The sequence below is a fragment of the Maylandia zebra genome, linkage group LG1, assembly GCF_041146795.1.
Source record: "Maylandia zebra isolate NMK-2024a linkage group LG1, Mzebra_GT3a, whole genome shotgun sequence".
Taxonomy (NCBI): domain Eukaryota; kingdom Metazoa; phylum Chordata; class Actinopteri; order Cichliformes; family Cichlidae; genus Maylandia; species Maylandia zebra.
Window position 1 is genome coordinate 34338014 of NC_135167.1, and position 21377 is coordinate 34359390.

At 38.0% G+C, this 21377-nt stretch overlaps 2 protein-coding genes across 3 annotated transcripts; one reads left to right on the forward strand and one right to left on the reverse strand.

Moving 5' to 3' along the window:
• Positions 1-3405: 3405 nt before the first annotated feature.
• Positions 3406-14151, reverse strand: zdhhc13 (zDHHC palmitoyltransferase 13). The gene is made up of 17 exons (XM_076885350.1): positions 14038-14151; positions 11595-11815; positions 8884-9006; positions 8424-8501; positions 8041-8185; positions 7841-7905; positions 7515-7677; positions 6490-6615; positions 6278-6411; positions 6084-6186; positions 5656-5778; positions 5512-5574; positions 5326-5419; positions 4943-5026; positions 4696-4853; positions 4166-4263; positions 3406-3954 (listed from the first exon to the last, which is right to left on the reverse strand). Exons 1-17 carry the CDS (start codon positions 14059-14061, stop codon positions 3819-3821), a joined length of 1938 nt encoding a protein of 645 aa, XP_076741465.1. The 5' UTR covers positions 14062-14151; the 3' UTR covers positions 3406-3818.
• LOC143419082 (uncharacterized) lies at positions 13482-20536 on the forward strand. 2 transcript variants are annotated; one of them, XM_076885356.1, is made up of 4 exons: positions 13482-13626; positions 19020-19168; positions 19882-20046; positions 20124-20536. In XM_076885356.1, exons 2-4 carry the CDS (start codon positions 19112-19114, stop codon positions 20289-20291), a joined length of 390 nt encoding a protein of 129 aa, XP_076741471.1. In that variant the 5' UTR covers positions 13482-13626; positions 19020-19111; the 3' UTR covers positions 20292-20536. The 2 variants fall into 2 exon arrangements, with proteins under 2 accessions (XP_076741471.1, XP_076741468.1); XM_076885353.1 differs by lacking the exon at positions 13482-13626 and adding an exon at positions 14787-14896.
• Positions 20537-21377: the final 841 nt, after the last annotated feature.

Consider the following 21377-nt stretch of genomic DNA (forward strand, 5'->3'; position numbering starts at 1 on the left):
CCAACGTGGAGACAGACACAAATAGACACTGTACACACAATCACACTCCCCAAACATACTTTATACTAAGTATTTGTAACTAAGTAACTAAGTAAAGGCAGGAAGTACTTTGGTACTTCCTGCCTTTGCTCTTTGCTAAGGTTTTAAAATCACTGTGGAAAGTTTTGAATTAGTACCTGGTTTTAAGGAATGAATACAATGAATATAAGTCGATCAAAAGTGCTCAAATACAACCACTCAGACTTAATAAACCAAAGGAAATCAGTTCAGTCAATTAAAATGTCAATTACATTTTATTTGCAAAATACCTGTTGACAAGACGCTGCTTCAAGGCACTTTATATTGTAAGGTAAAGGCCCTACAATATTACAGAGAAACCCAACAATCAGAGGACCCCCTATGAGCAAGCACTTGGCGACAGTTGGGAGGAAAAACTGCCTGTTAACAGGCAGAGACCTCCGGCAGAACCAGGCTCAGGAAGGGGCAGCCATCTGCCGCGACTGGTTGGGGGTGAGCTAGTGACACAGATGGAATGTGTTCATGTCACTTCCTCACAGCAGACAGATGTTATTGTCTGTGAAGGTTCTCAGTCATCCAGGTCATCGTAGTCAAAGGAGCTTGTAAAGAAACGTGTCTGGACTTCTTTAAGTTGCTTGAAGATGTTGCACCTCTCATCCGAGAAGCTTCTTCAGTTCTGAACAGAGAACTGAAGAAGCTTCTTGGATGAGAGGTGCAACGTCTTCAAGCAACTTAAAGAAGTCCAGACGTTTCACCTCTCATCCGAGAAGCTTCTTCAGTTCTGAACAGAGAACATCTGCAGCTGTCATCAAAGAGAATTCAGTGATGTCGCCGTGACTGTGACATGGCAGCCAAAATTAAAAACTATATTCTTCTATTGTTATTTTTTATTTGAATTTATTAATTTTCAGTTAATTTTGAAGTCAGGTTGTTATTGAGTTTAATCCCTTTTTCTTAAAATCCATTCCATTTGAAGTATTTATGAATAAAGCGATTGTTCATTTTGAAATATTTAATTATAAAATATCTTTTATTGTACATTAAATTATCAAGCAATAAATATATATAAATTCATTGCTTTTATATATACATATATGTGTGTGTGTGTGTATGTATGTATGTATGTATAAGAAATAGAAAGTACAAATATTTCTGTCAAAATGTAGGAAGTAAAAGTTAAAAGTTGTCAGAGAAAAAATAAATACTCGCACAAGTTTTTTTTTTCCAGGATATATGATTGGCTTCATTTAGTATAGCTTTAAAGTAAAATAATGCTATCTTTACTGTGTGTTTTTTTTTTTCAATCCTTTTGCAATCATAATTATGATCTGAATGCACGGTTTTGTTTGTTTTTTTAGCCATCAGATTTACTGTCTGAAGGCCAAGAATGATGCCCAATGGATTTACTTTACCAAGTGGATCATCATGGCCTTGCCATATTGGTCAATTTGATTGACCTTATTATTATTTATTGTTATTATTATTTATTTTATTTTATTTTACTTTCAGTTGTTAGAGATGGGACAGACATGACTGAGGGAGAGGAAAGAAAGAAAGAAAGATTTTGATTGATTTTTAAAAACACATTTATTCACTCAAAAGTGAACCAAACAGTCAGTTCAAACCAACACATTGCTAAACACAAGTTCAGAGTTATTTAAAGTAAACAGACTACCTTTATAATCCTAAAGATTTCGAAAAACACCCAGTCCAACCATATTGAAATAATATTTATATACTCTAACATCACTTTTGCTCTCGAAACACTTTTGAAGAGCTCAACACAATCAGTATTTCGTCCATTATCAATCTTGTACTTTCTACTCAAGTAAATTTCCAACTTTGCTTGGCCCAAGAAAAAAAATCAGCAATTGTCCCTCTTTTCTTCTTCCCCTGTGTCATATGAAAAACCAAAAATAAAACACTGTTGTGTGAAAACTTCTCCAAAGGATTCCCAAATACCATTAAGTACTGAAAATCAATCAATCAATCTGAAACACTGTACAAAACAATGAAAAATAGTTTCTCTCATTGAACAAAAAGGACATGCATCTGAAGACCCAGGGTTAATGATGGACAATGATACCATGTAAAATCCGCCACTGTAAATTACCAGCTTTCTTGGTCAATGGTGGCTTGTACAGCGACCCCCATACAGGGCCCACATCAAAACCAACCTTAAAATGTTCTCACCAAGGTTTTGAACTTCAATATCAAAACTACTATGAGTTTCTTGAGCAAACGCTATGTCAATGCATTTAGATTTTAAAAGGTCAAAATACATCGCCCTTTTTCCATGTCCCTTGCACCATTAAGGTTCAAGGATGGGATTTTAAAGCTACTCATAACCATACAGAAAAAGATCCATAAAAAAACAAGAATACAGCATCGTATCTGCTGTTTTTCCCCTGTCAGGTATAGCATCAAACTCTGCGAAAACTGATGCAGAAAATTAGAACCAGTCTATACACTTCAGTGTCCCTCAAACCATCAGGGGTCCTTTGTCATATCAACCATTTAGCTGAATCAAGAAACAACTCTCTATCAGGGAAAAAATCTTGTATAACCACATCTCGCTTTCCTTTGGTTACTTCCAAAAAACTCTTGTTCTAAACTGTACCCATTACTTCTCTGACCATCAGGAATAGAAGAGTCAGATGACTCTCTATCACTATCACTCTCTCTTCCACCCTTTTTGTTTGCCTGCATCTTTTTTGGCTTTGCACCTTTAGAGTCCTTAGGTTTCCTTTTTGTATGTGGAATCTTAAAAACACTTTCATTATCCCCAAACAAATTCCTGTCACTGTGGACCATTCCATCCACATCCATTTCCTGTTGCACTCCTACTGGCGTAGTTGTGTGGCCAAACTCCTCACACACTTCAGCAGAAGTAGCGGCAACCTCACTGGTGTCCTGACTGCTAAGAGTCTCACATCCTGAAACTCCGCCCGTCTTTCCATCTCCGACATTGAATGCTGGGGCTCCATCCCGTGTGTCACTTGCAGAAACACCTTTGCCCCCCTTACCTGCTGAGACCCTTGCCAAAGTAGGGGAGACCGGGGATAGTTGTAACGTGGGTCAGTTGTAACACTTACAATTTCTCCAATCAGGGCTAAGTTTCAAATGATGTGACTCATCCTGTGCATGCCCAATTCAGTTCTGCTATCACATGTGAAAAATCAGCACATTTGTCAAACACAGACAATTTAACACGAAAAAAAAGCAATTTGTATGCCAAAAAGTACGTTTTTCTACTTTATTTCAATGTTTAATAGCATTATCTGAGTAGAAGTATTGACCTGTTTCTTCTTTTCTTTTGTTTCTTTGTTTTGTTCGTCATCCCCTGCTGTACTCAGAGGCCCAAATCCACTCAGAACCAGTTAAAAAGACAGGCACAACATTGTTTTATTGAAGTTTTATAGTGGTCATTTGTATTAAATGCATGCAATTTTTACAAAAGTCATAAAACCAATTTTTCCACACATACAAAGTCCAATTCTTCTTTTCTGAACAGATAGTAAAAATAGTTTTAATGTGTTCATAAAAACAGGACAAAACCTCCATCACAAGTAGGCCTCTAAAGGTTCTGTTATTTTCCCTTTACTTACACTGGTCAAGTATAAGGCAGCAGCAGTCTGTACAAACAGCAACTGAATCAAATATCTACATGTTTCTTTGCGTTTTCCCAATTCTGAGTATTGCAGTCTCTTTCCACAAGGAGCCACCACATTAAAAAACAATAAATAAATGTCTGTGCTTTTGGTCCAGAGTCTGACCCTTGACCCTGAGCGTGGAGGAGGTCAGACCATGTCGGTGTGACCGAACACATGCTGGTGGCCAGGTTGGAACTGCTGTGTCCAGTCAATGATGACCGGTTTGAAGAGTCCACAACAGCGGAGATGGAAGAACGACACCAGGTTCCTAACCACGCCCAAACTATGAACACAGAATCAGAGAAAAGTGACTCAGCTGACCGACAACATAAAGTACGAGTTTAGGTTAAAAAAACAAAACAAAACGCACAGCACATGATTTGCCAGTAAATCCTAAAGAGCCCATGGCATGCTACAGACAACTAAGCAAACAATTTGTAAATATCAAGATATAAGTTATACGATAAAGACAAGAAGCACTACATGCAACTCACTTGAATGGATTTTGTCTCAGAGAGACAGGTTGCCCGAGTTTCCTCTGGCGATGTGTTAGATTTGTTCGCTCTACTGCCGTCAGTCCCAGGAATGCAATCTGATCACACACACACACACACACACACACACACACACACACACACACACACACACACACACACACACACACACACACACACACACACACACACACACACAAAAAAAATAAGGTATGTTGTGTGTTAGAGCAAGAAAAACAAAGAACTAAGCTTGGGGTAAAATTTAAAGACTTTTGTGAAGGCCAAAGCTGAATATTTCCATCTATATTTTAAAATGATTAAGCAAACACTCAAAACAAAATGGAAAGCCGGGAATTTTCTCTGGTCTCACCCAAAACACAGAATTTGTAGTAATTTATGTTGAATTCTGCCAACTAATCCCCTATTTTGAAACATTTACAGAAAACGCAATATGTGCGTGACAGTGAATACTATCCATATGATATACAGAGCCTTAGAACCCCATTAAGAAACTCCAAGCAGCGAGTCACCTGGTAGAGCTGCAGCAGCAGGGTCAAAGTAGACCAACTTGTATGATAGACGACCAGGACGAAGATGCAGAGCAGCCAGGGAGAGCACCCTATCAGGCCAGAGAAGGTACCCCACAGGCCCTGCTCCTCGTAATGCAGCATGCAATGAGCGGACCAGTCTGAAAGAAACATACACAGGCATGTTCATCCAGGGTAAAGGTCATAGCGTGTCAGATGGCATGGCTACACTAGCTGTTGCAGAACTCACACATGACACAGCCGTACAACATCCAGGCTCCCATCAGCACGAGGGAGAACAGAAAGAGGATGAAGTAGTGATGGTTCCTCGCACCTGGGGAAAAGAAAATAATCAGATTAAAAGATGCAAAAAATTAAAAAAGGTAATAATTTAGTAGCAGTGCGTCAAAAAACATTTATGGGAAAGTATTATGCTCTCCAATAATTTGAATGACTAGGGATCAGAGCACTTTATCTTCAGGAAAAATACTGTATAGTTTTTTAATGCATCCCTTAAGTCTTGATATACTAGACCTCCTAAATAAGACATGACTTTCTCAGCTTTGTCTTCGTGTTTGACAGTTCTTCCTGCTGTTGCGTAATTTGAAAGTTACGAACAGGCTTGTGTGTTACCAATGCAGCTGTTGGTCCAGATGGAGTGGTGGTCCTGCTTGGCCACACAGGCATCGCAGCTGAAGCAGTGATTGGCTCTCATTGGCTTCTTTATCTGTAAAAACACATGGTATAAAATAGTACTGGTTGTCACAGTGCTAATGGTGCAGTGTTATTAAAGAGGTGGTTGCAGGTCAGTGGCCTTACCATACAAGAGGTGCACAATATCCTGGGGTCCAGACAGCCGGCTTCAGCCAACACCAACACATTCTGTCAACACAGAGGAACAAAACATAGCTCAGCTCCATGTAAAACATTTACATGGAATATTCTGAACTCTGTCCTTCTCACCATTTTCTTCTCCTCTTCAGTTGCTCTGATGAAGCCGGGGTCCGTCCTGCAGGTGCGGAGGTAGTAGTAGAGTAAAGCAGTGGCATTCAGAGTGAACAGTACCTGTACTGTGGCACTAGGCTGATGTGGAGTTTCAAGTTAAGAAGGTCTCTGTTCAGTTTGTCATCAGAATATGAATGAAACCCAGTTGCCTAATTTATTGGCCTCCAATGACAGATCTGTTTCTCTTTACTGATGATAAAACTATGCATCACTCTTACAACAGAAAGAAAAAAACAAAACAAAACACACACCCTCAGAGAATCTTCCGGTTTAAAAGCATTATCCATCAAGTGCATTCATGAGTCTTGCTTATGTTTTTCATCTGGTACTGACTTGCTTCTCCCAAAGGAAATGCTTTAAGGTGTGGTTTCATTTTTTCAAAGGATATCTGGCATAAACCAGAGGCACCAGGTGACAAGCATCCAAAAGATTGAAGCCATGAGACTTGAAGCTTGTAGGTTGGACTGAAAGTCTGAGCCTGGGAAATTCCTGTTTCATGCAAACATTCATTACTAAATCAATAACACAGGTTTTAATAACAGTAGAGTACATCCGTGAATCAGTGGAAGTGTATACTCACCTTGTAGCCAGATTAATCACACCTATCACACAGGCCAACAGGATCCCTTTGAGTAACCAGGATTCTGAGTTCATATCCACTATTGCACCAACACCTCCAAACAAAGCCGTGCAGAGTAAAAACTGCAGAAACACCTGAGAAATACAGGGAGAGGATTCTTTTAGAAGAGTCACTGTAGACTGCTAAAAACGTGTTATTTGAGACAAACGTACCCTGTATCTGTTCACGACTCGCAGGCAGCGAGAGTTGGAACGAAGCCTCTCCCGTTTGACCTGATTGAGCATGTGCATGAGCAACGGGCTGTGCACTTGGTGAGCCAAGTCGATGGGTGTGTGACCCTGAAGAAGAACATTAAGAACCCCATGAAAAAAATGAATCACTGATTCAGTTCAAAAGTGGGTATAATTGTAGTTCTTATAATTGACTGTTTACGCTGAGTACATGAACTCTATTGTCAAACGCAGTGCAAAAAACCCAAGTTTAACTTGTGTTAAACTCAAGTTTAAGGGCATAGTTCTATTGTAGTAAATGAATCAAGAAACAGCTTATTTATTGTCAGTCTGCAGATACATGCAAAGCTATTCAGAGACATGGAGTGAGCAATACTATTCAGTGCATTCTCCAAGAAAATCTTGTTGTTTTTTTTTAGTGAGCTCAGCAACTCAGACTTCATTATAGTGGGCATCAAGACTTAATGGAATACTGTAGGAATACTGTGCATTGCCTATTCATTATTTCATATGCAAGCATTTAGAGCTGAATAATGATGAAAGCAAGGTGTACCTGTTACTTGGCCTGATCTACTAAGATGGCTTACTTACTTAATAGTGAACAAAGCGCTCATGCAGAGATTAAGCAAACACATTCAGTTGAAAAACAAAACAGTGTGCTCCTAGAATATACACCTAGAGTATCCAGTTCAAAATCCTACGTCTCCTAGAAAACCTGACCTCTGAACACTGACTTTATCATCGGGATTCAAACTCATATGACAGTAGCTGCGCCTGTGGGATCAACTCCTACAGTTCTCGAGTTATCGCTTTCACAAACTTAAGTGTTCACGCGCCCACCTCACCGCTTGCCTGCCTGACCAACAGGGTGATGACATTACCCATTTAGCCTTTTACAGCTAAAGGTTAATAAGAATAATATTCTGTTTATGTATTCCAACATTATGCACTCACAATAATGTAAAAAAAAAAGAGAAAAAAAAGTGTTTGAATTTATTGAAGCTCACATTAATGTTTTCTGCTTCCACACTGGCCCCAGCCTCCAGCAGGATGTGGGCAGCATCTACATTTCCTGCCAGCACAGCACAGTGCAGTGGAGTGTTCCTGTTGACTTTGTCCACAGCGCTCACGGAGGCATTATTTTTGATTAAAAAGTTTGTTGGTTCAGGCCTGTGACAGAAAGGAAACATCTTACTTTGTTACAGCACATTTAGATACTATCAGAATACTTTTAGCAATCAGAAAAAAAGGATTATGCTAACAAACTATACTTAATTTCTTATCAAGACAAGCAATCAAAGCACTGGGGTTAAAAAAGAGAAAGAGGCCTTACCCGATAATCTTCTGTGCTGCTAACATTAGTGGCGTCTGTCCATTGCAGTCAGGCCCGTCAACTTCCTGGAGGCAACGGAGAAATTGAGAAACAAAACCACAACTTGCGCAAAGTGAGAAGCAAATGTAATCAGAGAAAGAGTGAAAACAGAAGTGTTGCAGAGAGAAAGAGTGGGATATAAAGTGATGTGTATGTCTGACCTGTCCCTTAGCTATAAGATAAGCTGCTATTGCCATGTGTTGGAAGAGAATAGCAAGGTGGAGAGCCCTGTAGCCCTCTCCATCTGCAACAGAGGGGTCTGCTCCATATCTCATTAGCTGGATTACCATGGGGAGGTGGCCCTGTCTGGTCATTCAAACAAAAACATGATAATGGACAAGTCTTAAAACACCCAGCAGACTAGTTGTAAAACAGTTACGTAGCCTCACTGAGGACACACTGCCAAAGTGCATAATCTCTTCTAATGCAGGTAAACTTTAACCAGTGGTTGCTGGTAAACCAAAACTAAAGTAAAATAATGCATATGCAAAACAAAGCAAAGCAGCCCAACCCAGCTCTATATCGTGCACAGCCATATAGTCACCTTATGGCCCAATGAAGTGGAGTAGAGTTCAGGTCTCCGCCCAGCTGGTCTACTATTGCTCCTTTGGAAATATAATACCTGTTAGAAAACAAAAGAGAACAGATGTAAAGATCATACTTCAAAGTATTTTGTGGGTTTTTATTATTTGTATTCATTTATTTGTCTCCCTGGTTTCCAGTTTTTGTTTAGCTACTATTTGTTAATTATTTGCATTATTATTCATAAACTTAAGTGCCAAAAGAAAGCCTGTGTTGGTTATATATAAAATGCAAACTGATCATTTGTCACAATTGTAGTATTTTTTTATGTATAGATTCAAGAAATTGTCTAGAATAAATAATTATACCCCCCGATTTGGTGTGTTGTGATAGGTCATTTGCAGTAGATGTGTTCACAAAACAGATTTCCATTTCTTTCTTTCTTTTCGTTGTCAGACTGAGATGAGATCTAAAGGCCTTACTTGACCAGCTCTAAGCGGTTGTTGATAGCAGCCCAGTGCAGCAGAGTGACGTTCTCTTTGTCTGGCTGCCTGACGTCATATCCAGCTTCCACCAGCTCCTTACAGCGCTCCAGGATTCCAAACCTGCGGGACACGCACACACACGCACGCGCATGCACGCACACACACACAGCAATCAATCATGTTATAAACCACACAGTGCTCTGCAATCAAATTAAATCCAAACTACAGATAAACTGAGGAGATGCGACAAATGTAGATAAAATATGTTAGAGAACTAAAAGTACAATGTGACCTGGAAAAGCAAGTTACTCAAGAAGGACTTTTAGAATGTGGAAGACAAAAAAAACAAACAAAAAAAAACGTATACACATACTCTTCCCTACAAAGTCATGGTTAGATAAATAGATAGAAGCGGTTCTATTGGTTTTTTTCTATTGTCCCCCGGCTTAAACAGCGTGAGTGAATTCTGCTTTTATTTACCTCTACTAACTGATCATTAGCCGCAAATCCTTACATGTACTTATCTCAAAAAAACTAAAGCACATCAACAAGTGCATCCATTCTTTACATTTCTAAATTGGATATAAACTAACACGTGCTATATCTTGTTCTACATTATATCATAAACAAAGATTATGAACAGCTGAAAACAGGCCTACAATTATCAATATTACCATATATTTAGAGTCACGAAAGAAAGAAAGTTTTCACAGGGCTCTGTGCAGTCCTGTGAAAAACTAGGCCCACCCCATGATTCAGTAGCTTGTAGAAACACCTTTAGCGCCAATAATTTGAAGTACTTTTCTTTTATGACTTTATCTGTTTCTCATATCACTGTGGAGTAGAGCTGGACGATATATCGAGTTTTTAAAAAATATCGATATATTTTTATACGAGATATAAGATGTGACAATATCCTTTATATCGATATAGTCTATGTGGAGCCGCAAGTTTGCCTCTCTTTCGTCCACTTTCGTCTTTACGCAACGTTACTCGGCCTCCCCTCCTCCCCCATCGCTTCACCTGCAGGAAGCGACAAGATGGACACGGCAAATCTCCGTTAACGAGTTACTGCACATCGCCGTGCGTGGGGCTGGACGGCGTCAACGTGTTAGCTAGCTAACCACGCTAACGAGCTAACCACGCTAACGCCATGCAGCCCAGAGGTGCTGCACGGACTAAAATCCTTTCATTTTCTCAAAAGTTGACAGCGCGCCTTATGTATGAATTCTGGTTGTGCTTGATGACTGCGAACCGATTTTATGTGGAACACGGCGCTCAGCAATCTGTCAAAAAACGTTTTAGTACGACTTTGGTAAGCTACGGAGCTGCACCGCTTGATGGATTGTCGGAGCATTACGGCTGAGCCTCGCGGAGTGATACGTACTGTGCTTCAACGTAATATTACCCTACTGTGTATAAGGACCATAAATGGCACCTGTTAAGAGACGTGGTTGCGAAGCGGATTTCAAACTCCAGGCTGTCAGTCACGCAGTAAAACTTGGGAACAGAGCAGCTGTGAAATCTGTCCGTCTTTGTTATTATGCTCAGCGTCTTTTAGTTTACATTTTGACTGCACAATTGTGAGCTTTTTGTTATGCACAAAAACAACATTGTTTTCTTTTATTTATGGAGCATTATTATTTAATAAATGCTCATAATTTATTTTTGAGTAAATTTTATGTACATCTGTTCTATGTTAATAAAAGTGCCTGTGTGACATCTGGGACACAGCTTTGACTAAGAACTCTCTTTTTGTTCTTACTTTATGGCTTTAAAAAAATATATCGAGATATATATATCTTATATCGCCATCCAGCTAAAAAATATCGAGATATGAATTTTGGGTCATATCGCCCAGCCCTACTGTGGAGGAATTCAGACCTTTTACAACACTGGCAACATTTGTCTTTTTTCCAGCATTTCTTTAGGTCATTGAGTTTTGCAGGCAGGTTTCTTAAAGTCCCAGCACAGCACTAAGGTCTGAACTTTGACCTTTGTCTTTATCTTCTTATCTTTTTGTTCTAGATTTGCTGCTCTGTTTTAGGACTGCAACTAAAGATTATTTTGTTAGTGGACTAATCTGCCAATTCTTCTTTGATTAGTCAATTAGTCACCGATTATTTCAATAACTCTTATCTCCGCTTCCTGTGGGCAGACCTATTTTAGGCTCCAGTACCTCACCTGCTCAGTCTGCCCAACGGTGACTATGACCCTGTTGTCTTGTCCCGCATTAAATTAAAATAATGACCCAGGAAACATATGAATTTGAATATAAATTTTTTTAAAAACACATGCAAAAAAGAAACTAAAAATAGCTTCTGTCCATAAGTTCAAACAAAGCTCCAAATTAAATCAAAAATATTTTATTTTCCAGTACAAAAGTACAAGTTTCCAAACTTTACAGATGATACAGTTCATGAATTCCCACCTGTAGTAGACATGCTCAGGAGTGAGGTTTGCTCTCATCTTTGAGATGTTCTAGGTGCTGATAACAATGCTGAAGATGCTCTCTGTCATGACCTCAGCCATTTGAGAGGTCCATGAGCCTCTTTACAGGACACTCAACTCATCTATATACCTGTGCTTAATACTAGTAAAACAGAACAAATCTAAGGCTCTAAAAGACAGTTACTAGTCCCAAATCTCAGTGTTTCTTAGATGGTGTAGTGTTTAAAATATTAGAAATTACATGTTCCACTACTTACTGTGATGCCTTCACTATGTCCCAACTGCTGCTATCATCCATGTGTGACCGTTTCTTTGGTTGCTCCCTGATGTCAGTCAGATCTGCATTTTTCCCGAACTGTCCGTAAAAACCCGGCATGAATGGATTCACCATCCCTCCAAATCCTGCCGGTCTTGGCCCATGACTGTGAGAATGGCCTTGATGCCCATGGTGACAGCTGTCATGCATGTGGCTGTGATCCTGCAACATGCACACGACGAGACACTTATTTAGTCCAAAGTGGTCCACAGGGAACCTTTAAAGTGGTAGAGACCGTGGGATCAAACTGTCAAGTCCAAATTGAGCCCAGCCAAAGCCCTTTGCTGCCATCCCTCTAATTTTTCTGACTCACTGTATAGAGACTGAGGGGCTTGGTATTACGGCTATACCATGAGATTAAATCAATTTGTCAACTTTAGCAACCCAGAGTTTATTTCTGAATCAATTAATCTGTCTGTGACTGTTGTAATAATAGATTAATTATTCAAGCCAACTATCAAGTAAAAGTATTTCCTCTTTACAGTCTCTGAATCTGCTGCTCTTTTTGTTTTAGAATACTGAAAATTGGTTGTATATGGAGAAAACAAACTCAAGGCCTCACATAAGGCTTTCAGACAGTATGATGTAACGCTTATCTGTTATTCTATGGAATAAACTAATAAGTGGCTTTTTTTTTTTAAGTTGACTTTCAGAAATAAAACCTTGGTATTCCCAAACAAGCACCCCCAGAGAATTTTTGCCATATAATATTCTCCACAGCGAAACCGGTATAAATGTTCATGTGACATAAAAATATCATATTGATATCACTGCTATAACAAAGCCATGTGTTTACATTCCTTGGTCTGTGCAATGAGACAAGTCCAGGCATATCTGAGAGTGCCAAAAGAGACATTTAAGTACCTTAAAATTAAACTACTTATTAATTAACATCTGACATACTTTTAACACAACTTCTGCAGTTCTGTTTTCAAGGGAAAAAACTACCTTAGACTACATTTGTATTTACATCTAGCTTATGCTGTGTCACTGGATAATAATGCTGTTGCTTCCAATTTGTTTTGGTACATTCACACTAAAAATAAGGAAGCTTCTCACAGATGACAGTAGCTCTATGGAAAAGAATGACGGAAAATCCCCTTCATTTACTTACACTTATGAATGCTACTTCCCGCCAAGTTGCAAGTATCAATAACACTGCTCAGTTCTATTTTTTTCCATGCAGTCAGAAATATCGTGCTATAAATTTGAGGCTGTATCAACCACTCCTAGTTATGCTTTCATACTTTTTTGACACACAAATACAAACTGGAGGCAGACGGAAAACGATGTGTTTGGCTGAGATTGACCTATGACAGCTTATAATGATGGATCTATCCATAATTAATGTCTATAGATTTTAGAATGAGATGACTAAAAGCTCTCGTAGGTGTAATGTATTGTGGCCTAATACTTTTTGTCCATATACTGTATATAGCAAAATATATATCCTAGGCAAACACAAGGTGATGTACGGTCTAAGGGAATGCTCACAGTAAGTAGCTAACTCATTTGCTAAATACATTGTTGGAAATTTAGTATAATTTTCCCTTTATAATATAAATCAATCATCGCACAAGTTTATCATTTAGAGAAGGTTTCAGATGAAAGCTGTGAGAAGTTTGCACTGCGCTGAATATGTAGATAAATCTTGCATTGTTGAGTTAATCCCACCCTACTACTGCAGCACTAGGCAGCCGTTTTATCTTCTGGGATAGATGGATGTGCTGGATGCGTTTTGCTGTCAGTCTGGATTAGAATAGATGTTTAATACTGATGGTCACACTGTGAATACAACAGGCTGCTGCCGTGATCTAGACAGATGGCTAATTTACCAACATATGGTAAAAGCTGCACGCTTTCTGGCTGTTATGAGTATTAATACATGTGGATTTAGCTGAACACACGCAGCTCGGACAAGGACTGGGACTTGTGTGCTGGAAGAGGATTACAGCATCATGATAATGGGAAAGGTAAAACAAACAAACAAACAAACAAAAAAACCCAAACCCTCATCTGTTTGTCAGTTAATCATCATGTCAACCAGATAAACCAGAAAGCACTTCCGTAAAGTCAGCACCAGAGGTTTCACGCCAAAGAAATGAGCTAAATGCTAGGACGCTTTGAATTCAGGTAACTAGCTGCAGGTTCACTATGCCTATGAAGCTAACGACGACGAGCCCTGATTTAACTCGAAGTCTATCAGGCAGGTTACACGTTACACCAACTCAACACAAGCTAAAATTTAACAGCAAGCTAGCTAATTGACAGCTAACAAAAATAACATAACTGAAAAAATGCCCATGTGCCAAGTGTCAACACGATAAATCAGAAACTACATACAACAAGACAAAGAAGCAATTATTATGTATAAATTGTCTTACATTTGCGTCTTCGTTCCAGTCCATTTTGTAGTCGATGAGGGAAGGGAAAGTTACTGCCGCTGGATAGGCAGGTTTAGAGTTTGACTTCCGGCGTTGGCTTTTCAGATTAAATGTCTATTTAAAAAATGTATGCGTCACAATTTATACAGTATCGCATAAAAAACAAAACAACAGGAGTGTACAGTCTACACATACACACACAAATCACAATAAATTCTTTGAGAGGCAAAATCTTTAGCCCACCTCAGCAATAGAGCAAAAGATGGCTCCCTCTGCCAGGAAAATACTGCCATCGCCGTTTTGATATACTTACAATGTTTAATATGTAATACAGTTACCACACACACACACACACACACACACACACACACACACACACACACACACACACACACACACCTGCGGTGGTTAAATGTTGCTCAGGTGTGAAATTTAAGAGTCGTGAAATTTAATAGAGCTTTTTTTTTAATCTAATAAAGTGAAGGTCACATTTTTTATCTAATGGCGTTTTAATTTCATATGACCTTTCCCTCAATTTTCTTTTAGCAACTTTTACTTTATTTTGAAGGCCAGAAAGTTAAAGAGGAAATGTTGCCGTTTGGCTGTTATTTTCCTCAACGACTTCCTTCTTCCTGGAGATGCTTTTGATTGGGCTTTCGTTTTCCACCCACATACAGGCCTCCACCACTGCTGCAGTGGTGCTTCAAGTCTTAGTACCACCCCCCCCCCCCCCCCCCCCCCCCGAAAAACAAGAAAAAAAACAAGAACAAAAAAACAAGGGTTCAGTTTTCAGATCCTTTCCCGAGACATGTTGGATTTTAAACCATCCTAAAACACACATGACAGTCAAAGCGCTTTGGTAAGTGATTTTTTTTTTCATTCATAAAACTTGATTAGAAACTAAACTTCTACATCATTTCAACTTTTGTTTGTTTGTTTTTGTTTCAACAGCATCATGGGCAGCTGAAACTTATAGCATAGATGTACATCAGTGATTATGATCGTAAAGATACTTGAATACTTCTGTCAAAGTAACCTGGCATACAAATAAACCAATGAGGCGCAGGTACTTTAAAATGGCTCACACAATCGTGTTCTTCATTTAGTGCTATAGTAAGCAAGTCTCCTCCTCAACCTTTCACCTAATGGTCAATATATAATTGCATGTGCAATGAAATTTCATATAGCTGTAATGAAATGATTGGATTTCCCATGAAGAATTAACCATTGGAGCCAAACCCATATTCGGAAAATATGAGAATAAATCCTATTTGACACTGGGTGAAATTACAGTATGTGTCACTCAGATGAAACCAGCCACTTACACTGGAGAGGAGTTTTTTTCCCTCCCTCTTTGCTGTGAAACTAAATATGGACTGAATGCAGCTGAAGTGGCCGTCACCTTGGAGCTGTAAGCACAGAGACTATGACCTGTGAATGAACTCAAAGACATGTAGAGGATAGCATCAGCATCATCTTCTTTACTAGATACAGCTGGATATTTTCACTACATGCTTTTTCCACTTTTTCCAAAAACCCTCCATGTCCAATATGTGTCTATTGAACCTTGTTCCCTTCTCATATGAAAATAATACACAGATTGTAAAATGAGGTAAAAGCTAACTCTATGTGAGGAGGCGGAGCTCTGTTTATAATCACAAACTTTTAATCCAGGAACACAGCAAAATCTCCAGTGTTAAATTAACACTAGAGAGTGTCTATATGGGTCCACACCTCTGAGTGCTAAATACAACACTGTTGAGTGTTAAATTAACACTTTTGACAGTGTTATATGTTTAAAAGTAACCTAGTCAGTTTTGAAGATTAACAATGGCTAACACTGAGCAGTGCTGATTTTCTAACACTGGAAAATAACTCAAAATGTTAGAAATATTCCAGTGTTAGAAAATCAGCACTGCTCAGTGTTAGCCATTGTTAATCTTCAAAACTGACTAGGTTACTTTTAAACATATAACACTGTCAAAAGTGTTAATTTAACACTCAACAGTGTTGTATTTAACACTCAGAGGTGTGGACCCATATAGACACTCTCCAGTGTTAATTTAACACTGGAGATTTTGCTGTGAAGGCAAATAGATTTATCATTAAATAGCCTCCTGCAAAAAATGTAACTTTTTAGTCACCCTGTTACTGTGAACCTTTTGTTAATTTTTAATATATGGAACAAACATTTACAAAACCACCACCCTACCACATATAGGTTCTTAGTTAAACTGAAACAGAGACCTAATTTCTACAGGCACTATGCTATGCTGCGCTTACAGTAACGCACTAAAAAAGGTCTGAAGTAATATTTTTGAGTAAAATGCAACTGAAATATATAACTTCAAAGGTTTATTCAAATAATGAATTATTAAGGAAAACATGCTTGGTGTAAATTGAATTTATACCAATCAAGTACATTTCGTGTGACCTGATTCCATTAAGTCAGTCAAATTACTTAAAGTCAGCACTTTCGGCATAAATATTTTTTCCAGTGTATAAATCACAAACCACCCAATTTAATCAGATCATGAGGCTTTCAATTCATTCAAAAAAATTTAAGAATTGCAAGTAAGGTGTTTACAGCTTAAAAAAACCCTCCAACTTTAACTCTTATGTCTTTTTTTAAAATATCAGACTGAAAGACATCATCTTAATCAACTGAACAGAATGAGGTCTTTCAGTATCCCTTCAGGGCAATCCACATTTTACCTGAACTCAAAAGGAATTAATTTATTTGCATTTGCTGTAACATCCTCCAGCTAGCACATTTCTGTTGAAGAACATTTTTCCATAATATCCAGCTCTTTAGACAATCCCATATACAATACAAACAGAGGGCTAGCCGCCTCTTGCACTACCAGGTGAGAGGCAGTAGATGGCCACAGCATTCAATTTATGATCAGAAGCTGCTCATCTGTTGTGTTTCCACTTGCACCTGATTTTTTTGGACAGCATCTAAACAGACATGGTAGTTGTGAAGTTAATTTTGTTTATTGTCCTGGACAATAAACAAAAATAAAAATCTGAATAATCCCTTGCAGTAAAAATCAAATCTGCTTTTGATTTTGATTGTTGCAGAGTGTTTGTTTTTTAAATTAAAAAAAGCATTAAAAATTAAAAACTTTACTGCTATTCATGATTGAAGACAATACAAGTCAGAGAAAAAGTTAAATACTATAGTAAGCATTGTTTTAAAGAAACTGTCGTTATCTTAGACTCAAATTCAAGTTTGACTGTGCCTGTCATCTTTTTGCAAGGGAAACAAAATCTTTAAACAGATATTTAATCCTAGTGTGTGCTTAAAAGAACAGTGAATGTAAAAAAGACAAACAAAAAACCCCATACATTAAAGCAAGATGGGACCGCTTTGTTATTATACATGTTGGTGATTGGCCTGCCCATCGTTTATTAGTCACTGGAGGGTGCTCTGAACACAAAGGATCAGTTTTCAGGAACACTGTGTCCTTCTACACATTCATACCTAGAGCTGACAAGTACAGTGCCGTGGAAAAATATTTGCCCCCTTCCCAATTTCTTAGTTTTTTGCATTTGCAATTACGTGTTTCAGACCATCAAACTATTTTTAATATTAGTCAAAGCTACATGATAAAATATAAAATGCCATGTTGAAATAGTAATTTCACTTATTAAGGGAAAAAAACCTCACCAAACCCACCTCTGGCTCTGTGGGATAAAAAAGTAACTAAAATATCAGGATCGGTGCAAATACTTTTTGATGCCACTGTAGATGTTTAGTCTGATCAGCAAGAGGCCTACAGTTCATGACTGCTGTTCTTTTGCCTACCTCCTTATTTAGTGTGCATGCCAAGAAGTGAAATGGGCAACCACACTCTTTATTGTCTAATCTAATTATATAGAAATGTGAATAGAAATGAATAGAAATGTGACATGAGAAGTAGGGGTGGGGGAAAAAAATCGATACTGTGTAGTATCGTGATATTTTGTTTGCTAATAATGTATCAATACAGGGACAGCAGAAATCGATATTTTGTTACAAAAAAAGTTTTTGTGGATTGGAACATGCTCTGACTTCAGAGCATGTTGATCAGCTCCTTTTTCTGAGCAAGAATCCTGACATTCCTTCACTGTCCAAATGTGTTTAACTTTTTTTTTTGGCAGTAATAAACATGACAGTTTACTTATTTTAATTTAAGACATGTTTTATTTTAATTAAGTTTAAAAACTTTTTTATTTAATGTAAAATTATATTTTGTTTTAATTTACTTTCAAATTCTTCAGTTGCTGAATGGGCTGCACAGTTTTCATAAATTGCATAGTTCAGAATAGCTATAATTGTACCAGATGGTTGCATTCAGTTAAGTTGGACTAGACTGTAATACAAACCGTTCAGTTTGTCAACAATAAAACTGACTGAAATGAGAGAAAGACTGAGTGCGAGGCTTTGATATTAGATAAAATTAATATTGATAAAGTTTACCTTTATGTACAGAATCTGAATATCGCAAAATATTTTAAAAAATTGCAATAATATCGTATCGTGCGTTAAGTATTGTGATAATATCGTATCGTGGGATGTATGGTGATTCCCACCTCTAATGAGAAGGTGTGTCTTTGACTGTTCCTGTATAACTTATTTTCGGACTAGTTGACAAATTATGCTCCGGTCATTTGATGTTTCCAAGATAGATGTTCTTTTGTAAAATAGTTACATTTTCTTTGTATATTTCATTTATCCACCATCATACATACAAGCTAAGAAGAGGTCGTTATACTAACAAGAGGTATCAACGCTGGGCCAAAGTTGAGCACATGGTTAAAGTTTGTAATCCAGCCAGGGTGTAAATATCACTCAGCAGCCAGAGCTGAAGCAGGTAGCATCAACACATAAATCTACTCTACCCGGCTTAAATCACAAGAGCACCTCTGACCAAAAAGCTGTAGATTTTTTCTTGTTTGCACAAATTAATCCAGATTCACATTAATTGTGTTCACAGCTCCAACAAAATGAGGAAGAGGAGGGGGAGAAACACAATTAGGTTGAATTACAATTGGATGGAAGGCGAGGACAAGGAGAAGGAAGCTTAGGATGAGGAGGAAGAGAAGCAGCAGGAGCATCTTTAGGGATCCCTATGATGTCATTGAGGTTTGTTTCATTAATATGGTCCTCTCACAAAGAAAGATGACTTGTTTTAGTTCACCTACTTCCTGTATTAAATAGTGATGTGCAAAACCTTGTGGAAAACCATGGAACAGGCACGTATAGGGCATCTGCAGGTAAATGAACATCAAATCTCTAAGACAGACTGAAATCTGTATATTTATCACCCTTACGATAAAACCCATGTCAGCCATTGGTTTGTGGACTTTTGTATTTTGAAGTCTCAACATTTGCTTTATTGCTGTTGCTATGTTGGGACCATATTAGGATGAGGGATCAGAATCTGGAGTCATGCACACTATTGTTTCATTTAGTGTGTATCCATAAGATTCGTACAGCAGATCCAAGTTGTGCCTTGAAAACAGGAAAGTCGTCTGCATAGAGGAGAACTTTAATAGCAGGCTTGTACAAAGTGAGGCTTTGTGCTCACATTTGCTGCAAACACTCGTTTTACCCTGTTTTGATTCAGAATTCAGTTGAAATCAGGCAAGAACTGGACTTGTTTTTTATAATGTGTTCTTGTGAATTGATTGTGTATCGCATATGTTTGATTTGACTTTCTGCAAGACAACAGTCGTCCGCTGGCCAAATTAAGTTTTCTAAATACCTCCACGTGATCTAGCCTGGATTTAGAAAAGAATAGCAAAAAAAAAATCTGCACCTCCTGCTTCAGATGCAATTTGTGTTTCTGTGTTCAGAGGCAGCGGCGAGAGGGGAGACCTCGGCTCATCCAGCTGGAGAGCCTGACCAGGAGGAGTCAAACATTAACTCAGCTCTTCCAGGGCACCCTGCAGACTCGGCTGCTGGCAACAGCGAGGGATGACGTGAACGCCAAACTGGAGTCCATCACAGGTCAACTGCAGGTATGCGAGTCAGACCTTCTGAGGAGGCTTTCACTTTTCTCTCTTCTTTATAATTGACTCTTTTCTCTCTTTTTCAGCTCCTTGTCTCAGAGTGGGAGGGATTTGAAGCACAAAGGGAGGAACTTGTCGTTTGGTTGGCTGATATGGATGTCCGCCTGAGTGAGGTTGACCAGCTGACAGGAAGCACCAGTGAAAAACTGAAACAACTGCAGGTGTGGGCTTGTTTTGATATGACATATATTTGATATGATACATACGTCAGAGACATTATCCTAAACTGGACTAACAAAGGACCATGAGTACAACATGAAACGTACATTACATAGCGTAAGGCTGAAGTTCATTGATCATTTTAATCATAAACTTGTTGTTGAAATATTTTTACTGAACATGCAAACATCTGCTGATGATAATGTGTTGATTTATTGGTCTGTTATGAAGCTATTGCTATTTCTAATGTGTTTTATCACTTTCTGATGTTTTCTTAATTAAACAATACATGTATTAATTGTTGTGTTATCTGTAGATATAGTATTTTTATATATATATTTATTTATAGTATAGCCAATATATTTAATTATTACTGTTTAAAACACTAATATGTAACATGTATTAGTAGTGATGTTGTGCTGAGGGTTAAAATGCCTTTTTGTCTTTTGGTATACTACAAAATGACAATAAACCATTAATATATGTCTATGCTGTGCTCGTATTTATTTTACCCTATTTTATTTATTTTACCCTACTCAAATTCAATTTATGATACATTTTATTTTGAAAGATTTAAAGTGGTTCTTTAAAGAACCACTCAAAAAAGGTTCTTTAAAATGGTTTTTTTAAAGAACCATTTGAAGGATCTTTTTAAAAATGGTTCTTTAAAGAACCATTTTTAAAAAGGTTCTTTGAAAAACCATTAAAGGTGCCCCAAAGAACCATTTCTTGATGGTTCTTTGGGGCACCTTTAAAGGTTCTTCAATGAACCACTGAAAGAAATGGTTCTTCAAAGAACCATTGTTTGAAAGGTTCTTGGTGGCACCAAAAAAGGTTCTTCTATGGCATCAGTCTAAAGAACCACTTTTGGTTCCAGTTGGCACCTTTATTTTTCTGAGTGCATTTGCTAAAATGTTACTGTTAATTTTTCATAAACACATTCCTTTTAATTTTATAATTATTTGATTTGATTTGATATACCTTTATTAGTCCCACAAGGGGAAATTTCATAAGGCTGCCGACCTATTAAATACATTTGTTAAATTTGAACACAAACTGTTTATGTGTGCAATAAATGAAATACAGTATATAAGGCAGAAACAAAGTTAGTACAATTCTGA